General features: G+C 39.1%; 1 protein-coding gene across 1 annotated transcript in view; it reads right to left on the bottom strand.

Annotated features, from left to right (window-relative positions):
• Positions 1–12,735, bottom strand: part of grk1b (G protein-coupled receptor kinase 1 b) — a 47,908-nt gene that overhangs the window by 14,454 nt on the left and 20,719 nt on the right. Inside the window, exons 2-3 of the mRNA XM_084414854.1 lie at positions 3,793–4,495; positions 2,830–2,957 (exon numbers count right to left, since the gene is read on the bottom strand). Coding sequence (XP_084270980.1) covers positions 2,830–2,957; positions 3,793–4,491 — 827 coding nt within the window. The 5' untranslated portion in view covers positions 4,492–4,495. The remainder of the gene's footprint in view (positions 1–2,829; positions 2,958–3,792; positions 4,496–12,735) is intronic.

Genomic DNA, 12,735 nt, shown 5'->3' with positions numbered 1-12,735 from the left:
TATCTAAAAAAACTTGTCCCGCATTTTCATGTCACTACCAAAACAGTGAATGTTGTAGTCCATTGGCTGAGACTGATTTTAACCACAGCCCTACATTTTTGATCAGGAAATATTCCTGTGTCCCTCTCTCTCATGTGCTATATGGTGAGTAGATTGATCCCATCATTTTGAAGTAAATGTGTTCTAAAGTCTAAAAATCTGTGTTGTAACTTTAAGGAATGTCACTACCAAACTCATTTTTTCTGCTATTGAGAAAACTTTTTTGGATGTTATTCCATAAAATTTAGTTGTTATATGTGTTCAACTGTTCTGACCAGTGATTGCTAACCATGTGCTGATTAGCATCTTCGAGCTAGGCTCAAAAGTATCTAAAATTGTCACTACCAAAACAGTCACAACCGTAACATGTCTTGAAGTTTCGGTTGTGACATTATTGTTTTGGTAGTGACAAAAGGGAACACATAATCCTTTATTTGGAGGAATAAACTACATTTTAGTACAGTTATGCAAATAATTACTACTGTGGTATGTTTTAGTAGTGTTTTAGTATGCAAGATTCTGTTAAAAGTCTGTAATGTGATGAGGTTACAATTACTTAAGGTTGCAGTCCATGATACTAGCTTAGGTGTAAGGTTGTTGTCAGTAATGTTAATTTCTATGATTAACTTGACAGGGAGAATGACAGAAAACACCAACATGACAAAAAAAAAAAAAACTACAACAGAGAGACAGAGAGACAGAGAGAATACAAACAAAGGTTGAGGGAAGACCCAGTGAAGTACGAGGAATACTTAAAGGATTAGTTCACTTTAAAAAAAACTTTTGCTGATAATTTACTCACCCCCATGTCATCCAAGATGTCCATGTCTTTCTTTCTTCAGTCGAAAAGAAATTAAAGTTTTTGATGAAAACATTCCATGATTTTTGTCAATATTATGGACTTCAATGGGCCCCAAACGGTTCAAGGTCCAAATGACAGTTTCAGTGCAGCTTCAAAGGGCTTTAAACGATACCAGACGATGAATAAGGGTCTTATCTAGCGAAACGATCGGTCATTTCAAAAATAAATAAAAAAGTTTAAGTTTTATAAGCACAAATGCTCGCCTTGCTCTGTTCTTCTTGCTTCTGTTTTCATCAAAAACCTTAATTTCTTTTTGACTGAAGAAAGAAAGACATGGACATCTTGGATGACATGGGGGTGAGTAAATTATCAGCAGAAGTTTTTTTAAAAGTGAACTAATCCTTTAAGGAAAGAAAGAGAAAGAAATAAGAAACAAAGGGAAGGGAAGAAGGAAAGTTGAAGAGTATCAGTGAATTATCTGACAGGGAGCAAAGACAGGTCAGAAAAGCATGGAGGAAAAGACAGAAAAGACACAGGATGATGGTGAAAAGACAAAAAGAGGTGGAGACATTTTGCAGGGCTTCCACACCACCTAGCACTTCCAGTGAGGGTGATCAGACACCAGTACACACACACACACACACACACACACACACACACACACACACACACACACACACACACACACACACACTTCAGTGGTTCTGGAGATTTATCTGAATGAGGAAAATTATTCTGAAATTAATGTTTTATGTAAACACACACACACACACAGTTCAGTGGTTCTGGAGATTTATCTGAATGACTCAAACAAAATGTTGAAAATGTGAAAATAAAACAAAGTGGTTCTGAAACAGTCTACATTGTAAGTTGCTGTTGTTTTTTAGGAAGAAAAATCTATGAGCATACCTCTTCTCACTTGCACCTCAAGACCCAAAGTATAGAATAGCTCTAGGTGTGCTTATAAGATCTTTACTGTCAGATGTGTGTCTGCTATATGTACTGACTGCATATGTGCATCATAGTTATTTATTTATATTAACATAAAATGTGGACAGTCTGATTCAGCCATGGCAAACTAAGTATTGTGGTCACTACCAAAACATTACTGTCACTACCAAAAATGTGAAGTCACTACCGTAACATGGGATGTTTTGTCAAAAATAAAGTATATTGAATTATCAACTAAGATGTTATGATAGTGTTTGGTTCAATGCATATTCAAACTAATGAATCCTAAACTTTGAAATCAGTATGATAAATTTTATGCCTTCTACAAAGAAAGATTGGGTTCAAAATACAACAAATCTCATAAATTACATTTAAAATATTATTAAAATTATAACCTTTATTGATTTAACCTGTAAAAATATTTTTTTTAAATAGAAAAAATATATATTTATAAGGTAGATGTAAACAAAATCTTAATAGGTCATTATAAGCCTTCTTAATAAATTATTTAATATTGTGTTTCGGTAGTGACAAATTTGGGGAGAAGGAAAATATTCCAGGATTTTCTAAAAATACAATATGAGAATTAACTGCACAATTACTAGAAAAGCGTACCTTGGATATTATACAATTCATGCAAAATTTGTGTAAAAAAACAAAAAAATGTCAAGATGTTTCCAACTCTGACTTTGCACCAATTCTGTAGAATGGCCCGTATAGGAATGGGCAGTATAACCAAAATCACATATTATGAGTAATTTAAATCATTGCAATGATACTGTATTTAATACAGTTTAGTTATAATTTATATTATATCCCCTAACCTTAACCCTACCCCTAAACACAATCCTCACAGAAAACTTTCTAAATTTTTACATTTTCAAAAAGCATCAGTAGTATGCATTTAGTATGATTTATAAGATGTTTTCCTCATGGGGACAAAAAAATGTCCCCACAAGGTCAAACAATTTTTATTACTATCCTTGTTGCAACAAGGACCACAAACACACACACAAACATAGATATATAAGTAAGACCTGAGGTCTCCTCCATTCATGATCGTCATGACCAGGCAGAGGTCTGTTTTGGTCTGGAAAGCATAGGCCAAAGTCACAATGAAACGACTGTGGACTTTAGCCAGTATGCGCTTCTCAATTATAGCACCCTATGGGAAATCAAGAAATGAGAAATGTTACAACAGAAAAGAAAAAAGAAAAAAGAGATAAAGAATTGAAAAATGGTGGCCACATTTAGTTATGTATATTAAAAAAGTTCTTTAAAAGGACTGAGGTTCTACTACACAGAGGGTTGTTTTCAAAAGATTTAACATGAGGACTAGAACACATTTGCTAAGGCTTATTGAGACGAAGACCACCTGTACAAGATCTTGTATCATCAGCAAACACTAATTGAATCTTCCTAAAGTCATTCCTTTACATACTTTCCTTTTCTATGGTATTTTAACTGTGTTTTTTATCAATCTAAAAGCTTCTGTACATGCAACTAGGAAGTTTAGAAATCTACAATCATTTATTGGCAAAGACGTTTTCATGTCTCGGAAGATATTTAAATGGGCCAATCATAAGCAAGAAAATTAGTGACAAGAATGAAATTTCCAAGCAAGAAAGTATAAACAGTTCTTATAGGTCTTTCTGCTTCTCGGTTGCAGCTGAGCTGCTTTGTGGAGTATCAAGCAGAGCCTGCAAGCCTCTTTGCATTGAGCCAATACTCTATGATTAGAGCTGCTTAATACCATGTTCTCAGGTTAATCTAATCTCATGTCTCTATGTGTCTCTTTCCTTTTTTCCCCGGTTGCTCTCTCACCTACTTTGTGTTTTTAAGCAATGAACCAGGGCAAAATTGACCAAAAAAAAGGTATTGCTTCACTTGCACAGTTTTGGGGATATGCATACTTATCGAGATTTTAAGTCTGCAGTTGGATCAAACCAAGTATGCATCAAGTATACTTTATTTACTGATAAACTAGATATCTCACTTACATCATAACCTTTACGTTTCTTCAACCTCTTCTTGTTCAGTTTCTTGTTAGCATACATCTTCCCTGTTGCCTTCATTTGGCAAGCATGGACCTCACCAAATCCACCTTTCCCAAGCACTCTGAAATCCATGAACCAATCTTCAGTAACAGGCTGGCTCTCCAGCCATTTAAACTGTATGTAGCGCAGAAAGTACATGCTGTCCTTGAAGCCACAGAGTGCTTTAGCTTCAAGGTGGACAAGGAGCTGCTGTTCGCTTTCTTTAAACAGATCTCCTCGAATGTTCTTGTGGTCCTCTTTCACCCTGCTCACAGCTTTGTCCTCCAGAAAGTCGCAGAAGTTCTTGGAGGAGGACTCGTAATATTTGTTGACCATGTTCTGTGCTTTCTTACCCCGGTCATTTTCCTGGGCAATGTTGTAGTCTTCAATATCTTTCCACAAATCTACAGCATTTTTGTGAGCAGGTTCACTTTCAAGGTATTGCTGAAAGAGGCGCTTACCAATCGGTTGGCGTACGCACATACTGTCGAAGGAAGAATCTACTGTAGACTTCATATGTTCACATTGTCTGATGTGAGGAAGGTTGAGCTTGGCACGATATTTTTTGTCACGCATTGTTGCTGCAGCAGTGCCGTCTACACTCCCGCGTGCTGACACATAGGCTGAGTTGGCCACAACAGTCTCCAAACCTCCCAAATCCATGTTTCTAAGAAGTGGAAAGATAAAGGAAAAAAGAGTTTGGGGTTAAGCATCTATCTAAACATCTGACTGTCTTGTAATGCTTCTTACCATTCAGTAATAGCTTTATTGCCTTTAGCCTTATTCTACTATGTATTAAGTGTAAGTCAGTTGCTGCTTATTGATATATTTTACATTTGCCTTTATTTAGCATTAGTTTTAGTGTTTCCTGTTTACTTTCAAGCTGGCCTCAGGCTTAATGTTAGGTAGGGATCAACCACAAACCTAAAGCCAAGGACACACCAAGCCGGCTTGTTTTTTTCGGTGTGTTCCGCACTGGTGGCTCTAGTTGGACAATGTGTTGTTTTTTGTTTGTGGGGTGGTTCGGTTCTGATTAATTCGGTTCGGGAGTGTAGATAAAAGGCCGCCCGCACTTACAATTGATTGGTTGGGTCCTTACATGCGCTTCGTGAGGAACACACGCACACTAGAACACACAGGCAAGGTCTCTCGCTCCCTCTCTCTGCCGTGCGCGCGCTACGCATGCGCGCTTTTGCTCGCTCGCTCTAGATTCCGGGAGATTTTAACTAATTTGCGGGCATCAGGGAGCCGCGATCAACATGCGGGAGACTCCCGGAACTTCCGGGAGACTTGGGATGTCTGTGAGTGTTCCTGGGCGAATATTTTATTAATAACATGAGCCGAGTAGAATAAAGAAAGTGACCAGCATGATTGATATTCAAAATGGTAAGCACATGCTGATTTGTTTACGGTTTGTGTATCTGCAGTATCTGTGTTGGTTTTCCTTTTTCCTTTGGTGTCGGTTTGATGTATCCCTACCTTAAGATTAACTGACACCCAACAACTGTCTACTGACCTTTCAATGGGGTTAAGAGCAACGCTTGTCTTCACAAATGATTATCTGCTAAATGAGGAGTAATAATCTCCCTTTTTATCTACATTACCACAGAAATTCACTTGCACGTCCAATGGAAGTCTATGGGGCAAATGAACTGTAGAATTCAAAAGCAGAAATGTAAAAAAAAAAGGACAAATATACAATAACAATATACAGCATGCTTTCTGTTCACTTTGGGTGTTGGTAATCTGTGATCAATTTTCACAGGCGATAGTGCTAAATAATGTGCCTTTTATTCAGACTGGCTGAGTTTCTCAGTGACCCTGATACTTTCTCATCCAATTAATGCTCACCTTTAATGTTGTTGTCAAACTTTACAGCTGTAAATGTTGTGCAAACCTAAGCAGCATGAAGTAGGACTTCAGCTAGGCTTAGGTTACATCTTATTTGCTAAAATACTGTAAATAAGGGTTATGTCATTGATTCTCAGCTGCATGGTGTGAAGACATGTTTTAGTGGCAGCATGTGACCTGACAAGTTGACTCATTTAAACAGGTGTTCAAAATGTTAAAACAATAATCAACTATATTTTAATATAGTTTTTATATTAAAATACTTCTTTGCATTACTTTGCAAAGACCTATGTCTAAATGTGTCCTGTTTACTTTACAAATCATTTGAATGCATATTCCATCATAGTTATTACTGTCAAATATTTCCTTTGTACAAAAAGCAAAACAATTGCAGATGAATGGGCAAGATTGTGCATTGGAGTTACATTCAGCAAATTAGGTGTCCTGTGCCTTTTTTTTAAAGGTGCAGTGTGTAATTTTTAGCGCCATCTAGTGGTGAGGTTTGCGAATTGGAAACAGTCAGTAACTCACGGCTTATCCCTCCATTTGCAAACTCGAAGGAGAAGCTACGGTGGCCGACGTAGGATCAGAAGATGTCGTCGTCTGAGTCTGAGTCAGCAGAGAGTAGCAAGTCAAGCAATGAGGTTTCTTTATATTATATTTTATATTAAATTATATTTACTTAATTATTCAGTAAAACCACGTTATTGCGATTGTTATTTTTACTTGTTCATCATTGTGTTAGTCTTTTATTCACTGACTTTACCATAGCTTGTTTCCATGCTAGTTAGTATAAGATAAGAGCTATGGATAAGAGCATCAAAGCAGCTAGGTAAGGGGAAATAGCTAACGTTACGATGTCCGAGGCGTCGTTCAGACAGCATGTTTTTCTCCACGTTTGCAGAGTCAGGGACAACCTGAGTATTCTGCTGCGTCTTTTTTTGCTGCTTCTCATTCAAGTTAGTGACGAAACACGCTCTGTAGCGCTGTTTGTTCGCTGTCGGCTACGGTAGAAACATAACGTCATAATATGTCGACCTTCATAGAAGGGGGGTGCCCATTGTAGCGGTTCCTACATAATCTACATTATTATGTAGATATAAATGACTCATTCTAAGGTAATAAAAACATAACGGTTCATTAAGTAAGGTCTTTATACACCACTGAAAACATAGTTATGGATCTTATATTGCATTTCTGTCAATAGATCCTCAGAAATATACCGCTTTGAAACGGAAACATTAATTGGTTTAACTGCAGATGAGTGACAATTCAACAATATCCAATGAACAATGAGGCTAGTATTTCTGTCCGTCTTGACTGGTGGACTATATATATAGGGGATATTACGGTTATGGAGGCCCCTCCTCAAAGCCCGAGGCCCTAGGCAATCGTCTGCTCTGCCTATTAGCTAGCGCCGGCCCTGCATATATGGATGAACTCAAATATTTTCTTCACATGTTTGGACACATAAATGTTCATATATGTTGCAGGCATATATTGTGTTCTCAGATAAGTCAAATATATGTATAGATATATGTTGCAGTCATATATTGTGTTCTCAGATAAGTCAAATATATGTATAGATATATGTTGCAGGCATATATTGTGTTCTCAGATAAGTCGAATATATGTATAGATATATGTTGCAGTCATATATTGTGTTCTCAGATAAGTCAAATATATGTATAGATATATGTTGCAGGCATATATTGTGTTCTCATATAAGTCAAATATATGTATAGATATATGTCATGCTATTTAAAATATAAGTACATATATGGCCATATATTACATTTTTGTATGGGATATTACACATTGCACCTTTAACATAAATCTTGGTGGCCTATACCATGAAGTTTCAGTTGAGTTTGGTCAACCCTGAGTTTTAGGCATCATGAAAGTGGCTCAGCTTTTAGATTATGGTTATGTTCTGGGTAAGATATACCTATCTATTACATGGCTTGGTTGAATTCTAATGTAGAATGCGGTCTGTTATTTCTTGATAACAGACCGCTGCTAAGTATAACACATCGTTGCCATGAAAAACGCCAGAGCGTTGCAATGGACGCAGGATTCTAACCGTAGAGACGGAATAGACTATTTCTTTAGCGGAAGCAATACAATCGTTTTTAAATCAATAAACTCCTTTTTAAATCAATATTTTGTGTCAAATTATTGATTTATTTGGTAGGTAGCCATGTAATTAGCGGGATAATGTAGAGTGAGGCGGTTGTTATAGCGAATACATCCCCTTCAGGCTGATTCAAGCTCCGCTTTGCGTTGGGGTCCTGATCAGCCTGTCGGGGTAGTATTCGCTATAACAACCGCCTCGCTCTACTTTATCCCTTACATATACTGTGTATATTATTAATTATAAAAACTAACCTCACAACTTTCACTTGCACTGATATAGCCAGATATTTCCTTCTTGCTGTGTAAATGCATTTATTTACTATTTATTTTTTAATCTCTTAAAGGTCCCGGTTTTCCTGTGTTTTTGAAGCTTTGATTGTGTTTACAGTGTGCAATATAACATGTGTTCATGTTTCGCTTGTAAAAAAACACAGTATTTTTCACACAATTTACTTATCTGTATACCGCTGTTTTCACTGTCCTAAAAACGGGCTGATGACTTCCTTGTTCTATTAAGTCCCTCCTACAGAAATACGTAACGAGTTCTGATTGTGCCAGCGGTTCCTGTGTTGTGTGATTCGACAGCAGCTTAGCGCACGTTGCCTGGAAAGGTCACGCCTCTTACCATAACTCAACTCTTCCTCTTCTCCGTGGGAGCGCAACAAGACCACGCCCCCTTTTTTTGTGTATTCCTGTGGGCGGAGGTTAGTCAAAAAACTGTTCTAGTGACGTCATTAAAGCAGGAAGTAGAGGGATGTAGTCCAAACCGGCCGTTCGCTGTAGGCTTTGAAAGGGGACTTCTGTTAAATAAAATATCTCGCTTGGCATTGAACTTTGAGCTTTATAATTTTACAGGTATTATTTATGCTCTAACAGCAACATTACACACTAACTAAAGTTTGAAAAATGGGATCACGAAGAACAGGACCTTTAAAGGCACATTATGTAACTTTTCACCACTAGATGTCATTCATTCAAAACAAAGGCGAGGATTGATGATGTATTATTGGAATTAGGGGAGTTCTTGTCTTCACCTCTACAGACGGCAGAGAATACGCTGGAACTCGGGCAGAAATCATGTTCATGGATGACCGGTAATGCATTAAAGATTTATTAACGTTACGAAAGCCGCTGGAGCGATTGCTAATGAGAGACAAGCTCATATTAATTATATAAACTAACCTCACAACTTTCACTTGCACTGATATAGCCAGATATTTCCTTCTTGCTGTGTAAATGCATTTATTTACTATTTATTTTTTAATCTCTTAAAGGCGCATTATGTAACTTTTCGCCACTAGATGTCGTTTATTCAAAACAAAGGCGAGGCTTGATGACGCATTATGGGAATTATGGGAGTTGTTGTCTTCACCTCTACAGACGGCAGAGAATACGATGGAACTCGGGCAGAAATCGTGTTCATGGATGACCGGTAATGCATTAAAATTGTATTAATGTTACGAAAGCCGCTGGAGCGATTGCTAATGAGAGACAAGCACAACACACAGCTTGAGAACAGTGGAGCTTTTATTATGCCGCAGACGCTTCCGCTTCCGTTTCTTCCGGTAATGCGTATGTGGGGTAACGCAGACTTATATAGTTCAGAATGTTTACAAGGTTCTGAAGTACAAAAAAACTTCTTAGATGATTTGGATTTACCATGCACTTTGGAGGAACAAAAGAAAGATCTAAATAAAGTTATAAGTTTGAAAGAAGTAGTAGATGCCATCGAACTGATGAAAGCAGGGAAGGCGGTGGGACCTGCTTTGCTGTCATTAGACGCAGAGAAAGCATTCGACAGGGTCGAATGGGATTTTCTGTTCGACGTGTTGAAACGTTATGAAACTTAAGAATTATTGTAAATGGGTCGGATTGTAATATAAGAATCCTTTAGCTGAGGTCCTGACTAACAGTATGGTATAAAAGCCATTTAATATTTCTAGAGGATGTAGACAGGGCTCTCCTCTTTCCCTTCTGCTTTTTCTTCTAGCCATTGAACCATTTGCAATCGCAATTAGAAGAAATAAAGATGTTGAAGGTATAACAACTTCCGGTTTTGAACATAAAATAGCTCTTTTTGCTGACAATGTTATATTGTTTTTAAAGAAGCTGGATACATCTATGCCTGCTCTACTGCATCTTATTGAGATATTTTGGAAAATATCAGGGTATCGGATTAATTCAAAGTCTTCTATTATGATGTTGAATGAGGAAGAAGGGGAAAATCCTAGCAGTAATGTTAATGTTTAAAACTACCAGAGTCTTCACATATTTGGGTATTTAAATAACCCCAAAGGTGGAAGATGTTGTTGTAATAAATTATGATTCTGTTTTTGATAATGCAGCAAAGTCAGTTGAACGATGGACCTCATTACCCATCTTTGTAATAGGGAGGATAAATACATTAAAAATGAAAATTTTGCCTGCATTTTTATATCTTTTTGTAATGATGTGGAGGACACAGTAAGATCCAATTGCAGCTTTATTAGAATAATCAACAGGCAGGGTAAATCAGGCGCAGACAGAACAATGGAGATAATCTCAGAGCAGAAATAGAAAACAGGCAAGGGTCAAGGCAGGCGGCAGGAATCACAGTCCAATGAACAATCCGGGTCAAGACAGGCAGCAGAAGAATCAGAAGTCGGTATAAACAATCCAAGGTCAGTAACAGTTCAGCAAACACAGGGAAACCGCTCAGAAATTGTACGCCGGGGCAATGCAATACTTCGCAGTGAACTGAAGAGTGACAGAGGTTTATATGGGTGTATGTGAATGAGCTGCAGGTGTATGAGATGAGTGTGGATGAGCTGCAGGTGTATGTGCAATCAGTCCCAGGTAAGCGGCATGATGGGAAGTTGAGTTTGTGATGTGATCAGTCTGGTGTGGAGTGCCCTCTGGTGACTCTCAGAGGCACTCCAGCTGGTGATCGTTACACTTTTTCAGAATATCCCTCTAGCACCTCCGAGCACCTTATTTTCTAGACTGAAGAGGTTTGTTACTAAATTCATATGGAATAATAGATGGCCCAGACTTAGACTATCTCTTTTATATCTGCCTTATAATAGAGGTGGGCCTCAGTGCCCTAATTTTCAATGGTATTATTTGGCAGTTCAATTAAGATTTATTATGTTTTTTTTTTTCTCGTCTTCTCACGACCCACCTACATGGTTAGAACTGGAAAAAAATAATAAATTAAATCAGATTTATCTCTGGAAACTTATCTATATGACTCAGACTGTAAAGCATTAAAGAAAATGAAGGAAAACGTTACAAATCCAATAGTTTTAAACATGATAAAGTAAGGGTGTGGCACGAAACGCAGAGATATTTGGGTATCTCGTGTACAAATTCATTATCTCGTTACTCCCCTATATGGGGAAATGCAAAATTTATTCCGGGCAGAATAGATGTAGGCTTCAAATTATGGGCAGAGAAAGGTATTAAAAATATAAAGGATTTGTATATAGAAGATAGAATAATGTCCTTTCAAGAAGTGATTACTAAATTTGGAATATCTAGAAATAATTTGTTTAGGTATTTGCAAATAAGGAGTTTTATTTTGTCATTTCAGAAGTGTTTTATAAATATACCACCTTTATCCATCTTGGAAAAGGAAGTAGCCAAAAATTGTTGTAGTAATGGTCTGATTTCACTTTTATACAACATCCCAGCAAGCAATAGCCGTCATTTCACCGTCTAGGTTATAGACCTGATATAGTCTGGCTATGAGTAACCCCCTTCTAGCCAAAATAACCTTGAATTTGGTTACATGTCTTTTTTGCCAAATAACTTGCAAGATGTATGATATTCCATCATGTAAGCAAAGTAAACGTCTCGGTTACATATGGTAACCCTCATTCCCTGAGGGAGGGAACGGAGACGTACGTCGTGGTGAACGATGAATAGGAATCTCGCTAGAGAGGCCAATCTACTTCGAGTGAAACTAAAACAAGCCAATACACATTGGCGCGCAATCATTTGCATCAGCTGCGCAGCCTCGCAGCAGATGTGGCGACAGGACGTACGTCTCCGTTCCCTCCCTCAGGGAACGAGGGTTACCATATGTAACCGAGACTTAAAGTCTACCTGAGCCTCTCCGAACTCTCTCCAGATCAGCTGAACCGCGGTGGAGTCGCCATTCTCCCGGGAGCACAGCTCGTGATAGCTCGTCGGCCACACGGTTGAGCACACCGGGGACATACATGGCTCGAAGCGACCTCAGATGCTTCTGACTCCAAAGGAGGAGATGGCGGGCGAGTTGCGACATGCGACGGGAGCGTAGACCACCTTGACGGTTGATGTACGCAACGGTCGCAGTGTTGTCCGTACGGACCAGCACGTCTCTGCCCTGTAGCGGCCTTTTTAGGCGGCTCAGAGCGAGACGTACTGCTAGCAACTCGAGGCAGTTGATGTGCCAGTGCAGTTGGGGGCCCGTCCACACAACTGACACTGCATGCCTCTTTGTACGTGGCACCCCAGCCGGTGGCAGAGGCATCTGTGAATACCACAGCATGCCTGGACACCTGTTCCAAGGGAACTCCTGCCCGAAGGAACGAGCGGTCTGACCACGGGCTGAAGGTCTGGCGGCACGCCGGTGTGATTGTCACCCGGTGAGTGCCGTGATGCCACGCCCATCTCGGGACTCGGCCGTGAAGCCAGTGCTGAAGCGGTCTCATATGGAGCAGCCCGAGCGGAGTTACCGCTGCTGCCGCTGCCATATGCCCCCGGAGCCTCTGAAAAAATTTCAGTGGGACCGCCGTCCTGCCTTTGAACGAGTTCAAGCAGTTCAGCACCGACTGAGCGTGTTGCTCTGTGAGACGCGCTGTCTGTGCGACCGAATCCAACTCCATACCGAGATAAGAGATCCTCTGCAAGGGGGCGAGTTTGCTCGAGTTTGCAAGGGGGTGAGAAAATGCGTTT

This window comes from Rutilus rutilus (genome assembly GCF_951802725.1).
Source record: "Rutilus rutilus genome assembly, chromosome: 7".
Classification (NCBI taxonomy): domain Eukaryota; kingdom Metazoa; phylum Chordata; class Actinopteri; order Cypriniformes; family Leuciscidae; genus Rutilus; species Rutilus rutilus.
This window is presented reverse-complemented; position numbering and strand designations above follow the sequence as displayed.